We start from the raw sequence: 10,938 nt of genomic DNA, 5'->3' as shown, positions 1-10,938 counted from the left end.
GGTGGGCACTGGCTGCTTCCAGGGCAGGCTGGGCATACAAGGCACTTGACTCCCTATGCTTATGACAGTCTGCAGGCTGAGGTCCCAGGGGCGCCCCCAAGTGCCTCGGACGGTCCATCCTGTGCCTCTCGGAAGCCACCCCGGGCCTCGCAGAGCAAGGCAGGAAGCGAGCCTGGGACTTTGGCTCCGACTCCCCTTCCCCTGATCTTCCCTTCTTCCCACACCTCTTCTTGGGTGTGGCCTGTGGGCCCATCGAAGAATCCAGAGAACCTGTGCCAGGGTGAGTGAGGCACAAAAGCCCCCACGCCCCACAGCTCTGGGGGACCCCCTACCCCGCCAGCAGCCCCAGCTCCTGGAGTCTGGTTTGCTGAGAGACCAAGGTTGGGGCGGTGATCTCAAGCCCGCCCCCTTCCCTGCTGGGACACCCCTGCCCCCGGCCCCCCTCGGCCGCTGTCCCCACGCCTTGCCTTCTCCCGTTGCCCATGTCCTCACTTCACCCTTTGTGGCCAGGGAGGGACGGATCCAATGGAGAAGGGACGTGGGGCCGCCAGCCTCGCGTGGGCTGGGCTGGGCAGGGCCCGCCGGGCGGCTCTGCTAAAACCCCTCTTCTGGCTTTGGGGGCCCGCTGTCCTCTCTCTGCTGCGGTGCCGGTCGGGGTCCCCCCTCCGTGTGCAGGAGGGGCTCAGCGGCCCCAGGTCCCTCGACTCCTCTTCCGGGCATTCCTGCCCCAGGCTGCTGCCTCTGTTTGCGCAACTTAAAACACCGTCCCAGGCAATCAGCACCTAATGACTGCGCCGGACCTGGGGTCTGACAGGCTGCTGCGGATTTCGTCACCCGGACACCCACAGCCTTCACACCCTGGACACAGTCCCTCCTTAAATCTGGGCCTCTTACAGCACCCTCTTCCTGCCTATTCCCAACACCCCTCTTCCCAAAGGCCCCATGCAACCTGCCACCGCGCCCTGCGTGGGAATTTAAGAGATCAAACCAGGCCAACCCCAACCACCTCCCCACCTGTANAACCCGGGCAAGTTTGCTCCCCCCCTTCTTGCTCATTTCACCCCCACTACCTGGCCTGCTGCAGATTCTTGACTCACCAAACCCTTTCTGGAATGTTCTGCACACCACCTATCACATAGACACACAGTGCTCCTCACCGACTGGACCCCCAGTCACTCCCCGGGTTTTGATTTCAATGTCACTTTCTCAAAGAGGCCTTAGGGGACCCCCACCCAACTGGAGCCCCTTGTCCCCTCTCACATCCTGCCGAACTTCTCCCTCAGGCAGCTTCTCACACTTTCCGACTGCCCGTCTATGCAGATGCTCTTATGTGTACAGCATCTCTCTGCCGCCGATCCAGAAGCCTGGGTGAGTCCACGGCCTGGGGCTGACCCGCAGCAAGGGTGTAATAAATAGTACTTGACTGAGCCACTTTGGAGGAAGAATGAGCAGCAGACCAGGCCCCTAGAAGCCACAGCGAGGCTGTGGGGGATTGAATCCCACCACCAATGAGAGAGCTGAGGATGTTCTGGAAAAAGGAAGCCTTCGGGGATCTGCTCTTGCCTTCTGATGCCTGTATAGAAGGAGGGCACAGGTGTTTGGGGACAGTCCTTTTGGTGGGACTGTCTGGCCAATAGAGGGAGGTCCTTGGTGGGGGAGCTCTCTGGCAGGCCAGGGGCCAGTAAAGGGCACATGTGCAGTTTGGAGCAGTGACCCTGGGGTCCTCTAGCCGCCAGCTCTGCCGTGTGACCATGACCAGAAGGCCTCTCTGGACATTCCAGGAAACTAACTTCCTTCCTTCCTTCCTTCCTTCCTTCCTTTTCTTCTCCTCCTCCTCCTCCTTCTTCTTCTAAGTGTTTATTTACTTATTTTGAGAGAGAGAGAGAGAAAGAGACAGGCAGAGAAAGGGAAAAAGAGAGAATCCCAAGCAGGCTCCATGCTGTCGGTGCAGAGCCTGACACAGGGCTCAAACTCATGAAGCCACAAGATCATGACCTGGGCCACAGTGAAGAGTCACACGCTCTACTGACTGAGCCACTTGGGTGCCCCACCAGGGGACTTGCTCTCTAAGCCTGTTCACCCGTTGGCTGAGTGGCTGGGAGGGGGAGCTGGGAGCTGGGGTGCAGAGTTGGAGGACTGAACCAGCTTACCCCACAGGGCTCTGACCCCCTTGGGGAGGCCCGAGTCTCCTGTGCGCCAGGCTCTAAAATCAGGGACCAGGTGGGGCGCCTGGGTGGCTTAGTCGGTTAGGCGTCTGACTTTCGCTTGGGTCATGATCTCGCGGTTCGTGGGTTCGAGCCCCGCGTCGGGCTCTGTGCTGACTGCCGGCTCGGAACCTGGAGCCTGTTTCGGTCTGTGACTCCCTCTCTCTCTGACCCTCCCCTGCTCACGCTGTCTCTCTCTCTCTCTCCTAGAAATAAATAAAACATTAAAGTAAAAAGAAAGGGAAATAAAATCAGGGACCAGGTCCTGGCTCCCACTGGCCCTATGACCCAGCCTCTCCCTTCCCAAAAGGGCTGACCGCACAGACCATGGCACACAGTAGGGCTTGAGAAATGTTTACCGAATGGAAGAAACAACATGGCAGTGTTTTTTCGGGGCAGGAGCGTCGAGTGCCTGATGAACGCGCTCTGGCATCGACTGCCCAGGTCCAAAACCTGGCTTGGCCACTAAAGAGCTATGTGACCTTGGACGAGTTGCTGGACCTCCCTCTGCCTTCATTTTCTTCTAAAGTAGGGACAATAATGGCAACTTCCTCTGAGGTCATGGTGAGGACGGCAGGAATTGATCAGTGTAAAACACTCGGAACGGGGCCGGCACAGAGGAAGCGCCTGCTAAATGCTCCGCGTGGATTCTGCAATGTCACACCGTGGGCCAGTGAGGGAGGGACTGGGTGTGCAGGGGGATTTCAGGGCATAGAAAGGGTGAGGGAGGAACGGCGTTCGTTGAGCACCCACTGTGTGGCCTGCACCTCTGTGACCAGTGACAGTCTGCATCTGGCCCTCACCGCCACCCTGCAAGGTAGGCATTACCACGTTCCTTTGCCCATGAAGACAGCTAAGGCTCAGGGAGGTCAAGGAGTCTGCTGGAGAGAGGCGGACTGGTCCCACTTCCGGGCCGGCCTTGGGAGAGTCTGCGGTCACGGCCCTTGCTCCGCGGTCACGGCCCTTGCTCAGCTGCTCCCGTGCTGGTGTCTCCGTAAACCAGTGGGGCAGGGCCATGTGATGGGCTCAGGAGCTGCGGCTGGAATTCAGGAGAGGAGGTCAAGGGAAGGACTGCTCTGCCCTGGGAGTGATTTGTACCCACTTAGCAATCATTTACTCTGTGCGGGTCACGAGCAATTTGTTCCTCATTATAGTTTTATAAGGTAAGGTCTATTGTTAGCCCTACCTGGAGATGAGAAGTGCAGGGACCAGAGAAGCTAAGTAATTTGCCCAAGGTCACACAGGTGGAAATCGGAACAGAATCCAGAGTTGAAGCCACGGCAGGGGGAAGATGTGGGCTCTCGAGACTCACGAAGGAGAGGTGGTCAGACCTTCTGGGGCCTGGGGAGCAGGATAGGGGCCTGCAGAGGGCTGTGAGCAAGAGGGGACACGCTGCCACCATTTCCCCCATAGCTAGAGCCATCCTCAGCTCCCTTTGACTCTTTTTTTTTAATGTTTTTTATTTTTTATTTTTTTAAAAATATTTTATTTATTTCTAGGAGAGAGAGAGACAGCGTGAGCAGGGGGGGGTCAGAGAGAGAGGGAGTCACAGACTCTGAAACAGGCTCCAGGCTCTGAGCTGGCAGTCAGCACAGAGCCCAACGCGGGGCTCGAACCCACGAACCGTGAGATCATGACCCAAGCAAAAGTCGGACGCTTAACCGACTAAGCCACCCAGGCGCCCCTCCCTTTGACTCTTTGAGTAGCACAGCTCAGCTGCCGGATCTTGAGCCCCTTTCCCATCCCCGGGCACAGCCCTGTGTGTCAGAGCTGAATGAACCCTCACCCAAACCAGGCCATCCAGTCAGATGGATGTACTCCCCACGGGGCTGGGAAAGGGGACAAGGGTGTGCATTCCTTCCGCTGCCCCCAGGGAAATCCTCCCGCCCTCTGGAACCCGGCCTGGGTGCACTGAATCAGTCACCTGGGCCCTGCCTAGGCTGGGCCTGCTCTGCCTGCTCCCTCTGGCAGAAGAGAAGTGTCAGCCTCCCTGTCCGACCCCCCGAGGGGTTCAGGGATGAATGGGGCTGATCAGACCCTGGAACACCCACCAGATCCCCCCCGCCTTATTTCAGACTCTGCGCCAGGCGCCTTGTTTTGTTACATCTTCCTGCACTCCTGCCACGGAGCACACAAGGTCCCCCGTTCTGCAGATGGAGGGAAGGAGCCCCCCGGTGGAGCTGTTTGGTTGGGAGGCCAGGGCTGGAGCCTGGGTTTCCCAACTCTGTCTCGTCATCACTGTCATCTTCGTCAGCACCGCCGCCACCAACGTCATCTGCATCTTCTGTGCATTTTACCCGTGAGGCCCCGCTAAGCCGTCAGCCAGTGTCTCTGTTCCCAGTAGTTATCACATTTGTCTCAACTAGGGCCCCGGGAGGTAGGTGCCTCCGGCCTCGTCTCCGCTTTGCAACTGAGGAAACCGAGGTCCAAAGAGGACATGTAGGAGGTGACAGAGCTGAGACTGACGGCCAGGCTTTGCCACCCAAACACGGGGCTTAGCCAACATGTCATTTTTCTGAAGTCAGAGAGGAGCCGGGGGTTGCAGGCAGGCAGGGAGGGCCAAGGGGCTCAGAGAAAGCAGGGCTGCGGCTGGTGGGACAGCCAGGGAAGAGTCAGAGGCTGGGGCCTGGGCAGGGAGGGGGTTGGGCGGGGCCCAGGGGGCTGGGGGACTGGGGAGAGACAAAAGCGACCTGTGTTGNACCCCCGTCCTCACCCCCACTCCCCCCACCCCCAGCCTCTGATTCTTCAGCGTGGAAGGGAAATAATAACCCTGCTTGCCGCTGTGATAGGTGCTTAATAAATACTTGTTAAATAAACAAAGGATGCAGTGACGCTTCCATGAAATAGACCAGGCAGTGGCTGGCCTGAAAGCAGCCACAAAGAAGGAGACAGTTTCAGCTGGGCTCCAGGGCTGAGCAGTGTGACCTGGGGCAAGTCACTTCACCTCCCCAATTGTCCCAGCCAGTAAGAATGAGATGCATAGAGGCCCCGCAGGCCAGCTGACTGTCCCTAAGTGTGGCCTCCTGGCCCTTCCTTCTGCCCTGCAAGAGAGCCTGCAGAGAGAGGGGGGGACACAATCTGAAGCAGCCTCCAGGCTCTGAGCTGTCAGCACAAAGCCCGACATGGGGCCTTAACCCACGAACTATGAGATCATGACCCGAGCTGAAGTCCGAGGCTTAACCAACTGAGCTACCCAGGCGGCCCTTGGGACATTAAGTTTTTAAAGGCAGCCAGCATCTCCCAAGGAAAGAAAGTTTACCATGAAAAGAGTCCCAGGGTGACTCAGAACAGTCAGCAGAGGAAGCCGGCCGGGGAGGGGAAGAGCTCATCCAAGGCCCCCCCACAAGGCAGGGAGAGGGGCCCGGCCTTCCAGAGCCCCCACCGTAGAAAACGTGCTGAGCCCGTGTTCTTCCACGTGCGTTCATTTCAAGGCACACTTGTTGCCCAAGAATTAGACCAGCTTCCTGCCTTCTGGAAAAGGACGGTTTAGCTGTGGACACAACACAGGCAACTGCACAACCAGGCCGCGTGTTAATACAACACGAGTCGTTCCTCTTCGATGATCTGTGCCCTTTCTCGTCTGCACTGCTCCCTTGGGCCCGAGGAAGCCCTGTGTGAAAAACAAGGGAAAGAAAGCCCGGCCGCCTCCCGGCCATTGTCACATGAAAGCACAATGCCAGGCGTAGTACTTTGCACATTTCGGTCGGCCGTCGTGTGGGGCGCTGGCGGTGAGCCTGTCGTTCTGGCCGGAGGAGTTAGCGGTGACAGCAGCGTTCGTGTCTTTGAGCAGGTCGCTGCGGACAGGGCCCTCACCAACCGGGCGTCTTCGGGGGGACGGGCTGGACAGGGGGTGAGACTGGGGGTAGCTTTCCCAATGGCCCCTAAGCTGACATTTCAGAGCGTGGCAGCGCGAGCAGAGCGATGGGCGTGGGGCCTGGCACTCCGCAGGGGTGGGGGGCAAGCAGGGCCCCCGCTGGGCTGAGGTGTGAGGCCCGCAGCGATGGCCTGATGGAAAGGCAGGGGCTGGGGGAGTGTGGGGCAGGGACATGCAGAGCCTCAGGGCGACCCCAGAGCATGGGGCTGGGCTGATTCCTGCCACTTCCGCTCAGGAAGGAGGGGAGTGGGCAGTGCTGGTGAGAGAGAACCAGGGGCAGAGATCAGCTCCTTCACCCTCACCCCCAGGGCCCTCCTAGAGAGTGAGAGCCCCATAAAGAGCCTTCTCCTACAGCACAGGTCCCCTTGAGCAGCAAGCCAGGAGTCCCCAGCACCCTGGGTAAGGCCTTGGCCTTGGGTAGGGCCTCGGCCCTGTCTGGGCCACAGTGTCACCTGTCAAAGGCCAGATCACCACTCTTTGTCCCCTCTGCCTCTCTCTCTGAGGCCTGTGGCCAGTGGGTCCAGGGCCTGCTAGGGCCAAGCAGGTGCCCTCTCTTCTTTGGCCCCAAACGGCACACCAAGTGCTCCAGGGAGGATGCTCTTCTTTCCAGGAGCACCTTAACCTTCCAGAAACTCTGGAGCAGGTGTGAGGAGCCCTAGCTCCGGGCTGGTCCACCCTGCCTCACTCTAGGACCCTTAGCAAATCTGAGCCTCAGATATAAAATAAGGGTCTTGAAATCAGTGATCGCCGGTTCCTTCGGGCTCTGGCTCCTTCTGTGGTGCTAACGGAGGCATTCAAGACAGTGGGACTGAGCAGAGGGAGATTTTAGTGAAGGAAGACCTCCCTAAAGATAGAAGGTGCTCCTGCCTCCCCCCACTCCTTCAGGGCTACCCCCTGGCTGTTAGGGCTCTGGGGAAGGTGACAGAGAGGGTCCGGGGCTCCCGGCAGAAGTTACGACCTCCTAAGGGCCAGCATTGCACACCCGCATTGTCTGTTAGGTCTTCAGACCAGTGATGGGGCGCACCGGTCCCATTTTCCAGAAGAAGAAACTGAGGCTTCCAGCAGCCAAGTAACTCGCCCATGTTGTGCAGCGGGTAAAGGACTTCAGTGTGTGACTGTGGGACCCAGGGAGCTCCTCTGAGGCGGGGAGAGAAGAAGAACCCAGAGTGGGGGGTGATGGCGGGGGAGGAGGGGGGCAGGACTCACTCTCTCCCCGGGGCCTGGCCGCGGGAGGGAGTTGCTCCCAGGAAGAGGCGCAGGCAGGCTCCAGGCTGGTGATCTCTAAATTACAGCGTTGGCGCACACCGGTTGCTGCGGCAACCGAGTTGTCCTGAACGGGGAAGTGTATAAACATTGCCACAGATGCACAATTAGATCAGGAAGAAGAATAGAACAGAAAATAGAAACTTCCAGCCTTATATAATTCTGGGCCAAAACGTTACCGGGAGCCCAGGCCCAGCCCTGCCAGCGGCTGGGCGCCCCCCCCCCACCATCACCCTCTCTCTCCTGGGGCCCCAGTGGAAGGGAGAGGTGGAGGGGAGGGTCTGCCCTCCGTGGGCCCAGCTGGTGCCACCGGGTGGGGTAAGGCCGTCCGCCTCCAGTGAAAGAGCTGAGGATGGTGACAGGTGAATCCTGCCTCTCGACAGCTTCCTCCTGCTTTCCAGAAGCAGGGAAGGAAGACAGGAGGGGGACCCATTTTAACCGAGCACCTGCTACCTCCTGGGGTCCTGTGAGGTAGGGTTTTGATACCCATTTTCCAGGTGAGGAAACCGAGGCTCAGAGAGGGGAACTGAGTTCTCTGAGGTGTCACAGCAAGGCAGCGGGTGTCTGCGTCTGCCTCTGGGTCTCCATTCCGTGAGCTCAAAGATGTCGATGGCACCTGGGGCCTGAAGGTTAGACACACCTGTGTTTGGATTTACTCATCAGCTGTGTGGCCGTGGGCAGGGCACTTCCCCTCTGTGAGCCCTGATCCCTCGCCTGTGACGTGGGACTAGCAATGCCCACATTGGAGCCAAAGCCCAGAGCTCCTCCTTCCTTGACCTTGACCATCACCGTTGGTGTTTTCACCCTCTTCTCTTCAATACATGCGGGCTCGGGAAAGAGACCGAGATGGGGCGTCAGGGGCCCGCCCAGTCTGGGCGAACTTCCTGCAACGATAGAAATGTTCTCTGTCAACTCTGTCTGGTAATGCAGCCACCAGGCACCTGAAATGTGCGGAACTGAAGTTAAAACTGTATTTAACTAAAAGTCAAAAGTCACAGGTGGCCCTTGGCTGCCATACTGGGCCACCATTGAGGGTGTCCAGCCCCAGAGAGACCCAAGAGGGCAGAGGCTGGACCCAGGGAGGTGAGCGGGGAGCCAGAGCAGTCACAGCTCCCTTCTGCTCGGGGCAAGCGGGATGGATGGCGGAGCCACGATGGGTATGAGGAAGGTCCCCGGCCAGGGGGTGGGGGCCAAGGAGGGCTGGAGTGGAGGGGGCAGTCCCAGGGGCTCTCTCCTGGGGGCCTCAGCGTCTGGGCCTCTGAGGCGCTGGCTCTGGTCCTGACACCCCCGGCCTGAATGCAGAAGCCTGACCTGCCACATTCTGCCCACAGGGAGAGGAGGCCCTGGGTCCTGCTCCCCTCGTGAGCACCCTTGGGTGGGGGTGGCGATGGGGACGTCGGTCCCGGGCCGCCGGCATCTCACCTGTCCGGCGTCTCCTCCCCAGGCCCTGCGTCTCCCCAGGTGACCACGCCGGCTTCAGGACATGCACGGGCACAGCCGCAACGGGCAGGCCCACGTGCCCCGGCGGAAACGCCGCAACCGCTTCGTCAAGAAGAACGGCCAATGCAACGTGTACTTCGCCAACCTGAGCAACAAGTCGCAGCGCTACATGGCGGACATCTTCACGACGTGCGTGGACACGCGCTGGCGCTACATGCTCATGATCTTCTCGGCGGCCTTCCTCGTCTCCTGGCTCTTCTTCGGCCTCCTCTTCTGGTGTATCGCCTTCTTCCACGGCGACCTGGAGGCCGGCCCGGCGGCGGCGGNTCCATGTCTCTGACCTGTTGCTCTTGACTTTCTTTTGTAAATATCTATAAATGGAGAGATGGAGGCACCGAATCCACCTTCTGCCATTTGTANCAAGCCTAGCCCCTCCCCCTGCCCAGCTAGCCGGCTGGTCCCCAAAGCCAGCCGTCTCGGCCCCTGGATGGTGTTGGGTTTGGGTGCAGAGGTGGGACCCTGGGGGTGCAGGGTGAGGACCGCCCCTCCCCGTGGTCCCTCCGGGTCCCCGGGTCCAGCCCAGATTGACAATGGAGTTTGTAACTATATATTTTTAATAAAGTATATGGTCCATTAGGGGTAGGCTGGCTGAAGATGGAAAGCTGGGAAGAAGAGACAGAGAGAGAGACCCACCATGATGTGAATGTGTCTGTGTGTGGTACGCCCGTGTCCCTTTCTGACCCCTGGAGGGAACTCTATCACCTGCGATTCTCCTTGCTGGGAGCCAAGGGGAAAGACCCCGAGAGGGCTTCAGAGGACCTGGGCTTGAGTCGCAGCTTTGCTTCTCACTAGCTGTGTGGCTGCCAGCAAGTTACCCATCTGCTCTTGGCCTCGGTTTCATCATCTGCAGAATGGGATGAACCATAGCTCCCTCCCAAGAGATGATGGGTGGTGGGAAAGCCCTGTGTGGATGTCAGTTAATCCCTTACAACCCGGGGAAGTGGGAAGGCCTGCATCTACATAGCACACACGCACACACACCAGGCCGGGCTGATGAATTTGGCCCCAGGACACTGGTGGGAAGGGCTCTCGGGGACAGCTGGGAAACCTGACTTGGTCTTTGGGCTTCAGTTAGCCTGAGCTGTGTAACAAGCCAGCCCTCAAACCTAGACGACAGTGCTTTATTCTTTCTCAAGCGGGGTGCTTCCTTGTGTGATGTCTCTGGGCCTCACTCCAGCGTCAGCTAGGCTGTAAGGCCCAAGATGGCTGTCAGCTAGGCCATAAGGCCCAAGATGGCTGCACCCACAGGTCAGGTAGTTGATGGGGCTGTCAGCCGGGGTCTCTCTTCCTCCAAATTCCTTCATGGCCTCTCAGGGGAGCAACCTAAGAGGGTGAAGGCAGAAGCTAGTGGGTCTCTTGAGCCTAGCCTTGAACTTGTATAACATTTCTACCACATTCCATTGGCCCATCAGGTCACGGGGCCAACCCGGATTCAAAGGATGGGAAATCAGACTCCGGCTTTGGGGAGCGTGGTAAAGTCACACGGCAGAGGGTGTACACACCGGGGTGGGGTTGTGGCCCTACTTGGCAGCCTATCACAGAACCTTTTAGTCTGAGAGTTCCTCCCAGCCCTACCTCGAAGCTACATGCCAACTGTATACCTGTGAAGTATGAAGAAGCAGAGGGACCCTCCGTATTCCCAGGAATCTTCTACGTAAAGGTGCCACCACCTCAGGAAACCCAAGGAACCAGCAGCCAAGGCCCCCTACTGTGAAGCGCGAGGAGCTCCTTTGTGAATGATCGCCTGTCCCCAGCTCTGGCAACATGGCCGCCGTTTGGGCAAAACACGGCGCGTCCCACGTGTTTTAGCAGTTCTCACAAGCAAACCTGGGACCCAAGCCCCTCAACAAATACCTTGTCCTAATGCCTCCTGCTAACACGACCCCCTTCACATCCCTTTGTTCTGTGAACTCTTACCAAACACCAAGGGGCAGGTAGATAAGGATGGTGGTCTCACTTTACACACGAGGAGGTGGAGACCCAGGAACGAAGGGCCTGGCTTGAACCAAGGTGAGGACCGTCAGAGCCAAGAGGCCCGCTTCCCTTTCACTCACCCTCTCCCAGGCAGGGACTGAGAGGATATGTGTCCCCATCCAG

The 10,938-nt window shown here is 58.7% G+C and overlaps 1 protein-coding gene across 1 annotated transcript in view; it reads left to right on the top strand.

Moving 5' to 3' along the window:
- Window positions 1-9,121, top strand: part of KCNJ4 (potassium inwardly rectifying channel subfamily J member 4) — a 20,241-nt gene extending 11,120 nt beyond the window's left edge. The window contains exon 2 of the mRNA XM_077761987.1: window positions 8,786-9,121. Coding sequence (XP_077618113.1) covers window positions 8,825-9,121 — 297 coding nt within the window. The 5' untranslated portion in view covers window positions 8,786-8,824. The remainder of the gene's footprint in view (window positions 1-8,785) is intronic.
- Window positions 9,122-10,938: the final 1,817 nt, after the last annotated feature.

This window comes from Crocuta crocuta, unplaced genomic scaffold (genome assembly GCF_008692635.1).
Source record: "Crocuta crocuta isolate KB4526 unplaced genomic scaffold, BGI_CrCroc_1.0 scaffold193, whole genome shotgun sequence".
Taxonomy (NCBI): domain Eukaryota; kingdom Metazoa; phylum Chordata; class Mammalia; order Carnivora; family Hyaenidae; genus Crocuta; species Crocuta crocuta.
The sequence above is the reverse complement of the archived record's forward strand: the minus strand, read 5'-3'. Positions and strand labels throughout refer to the sequence as shown.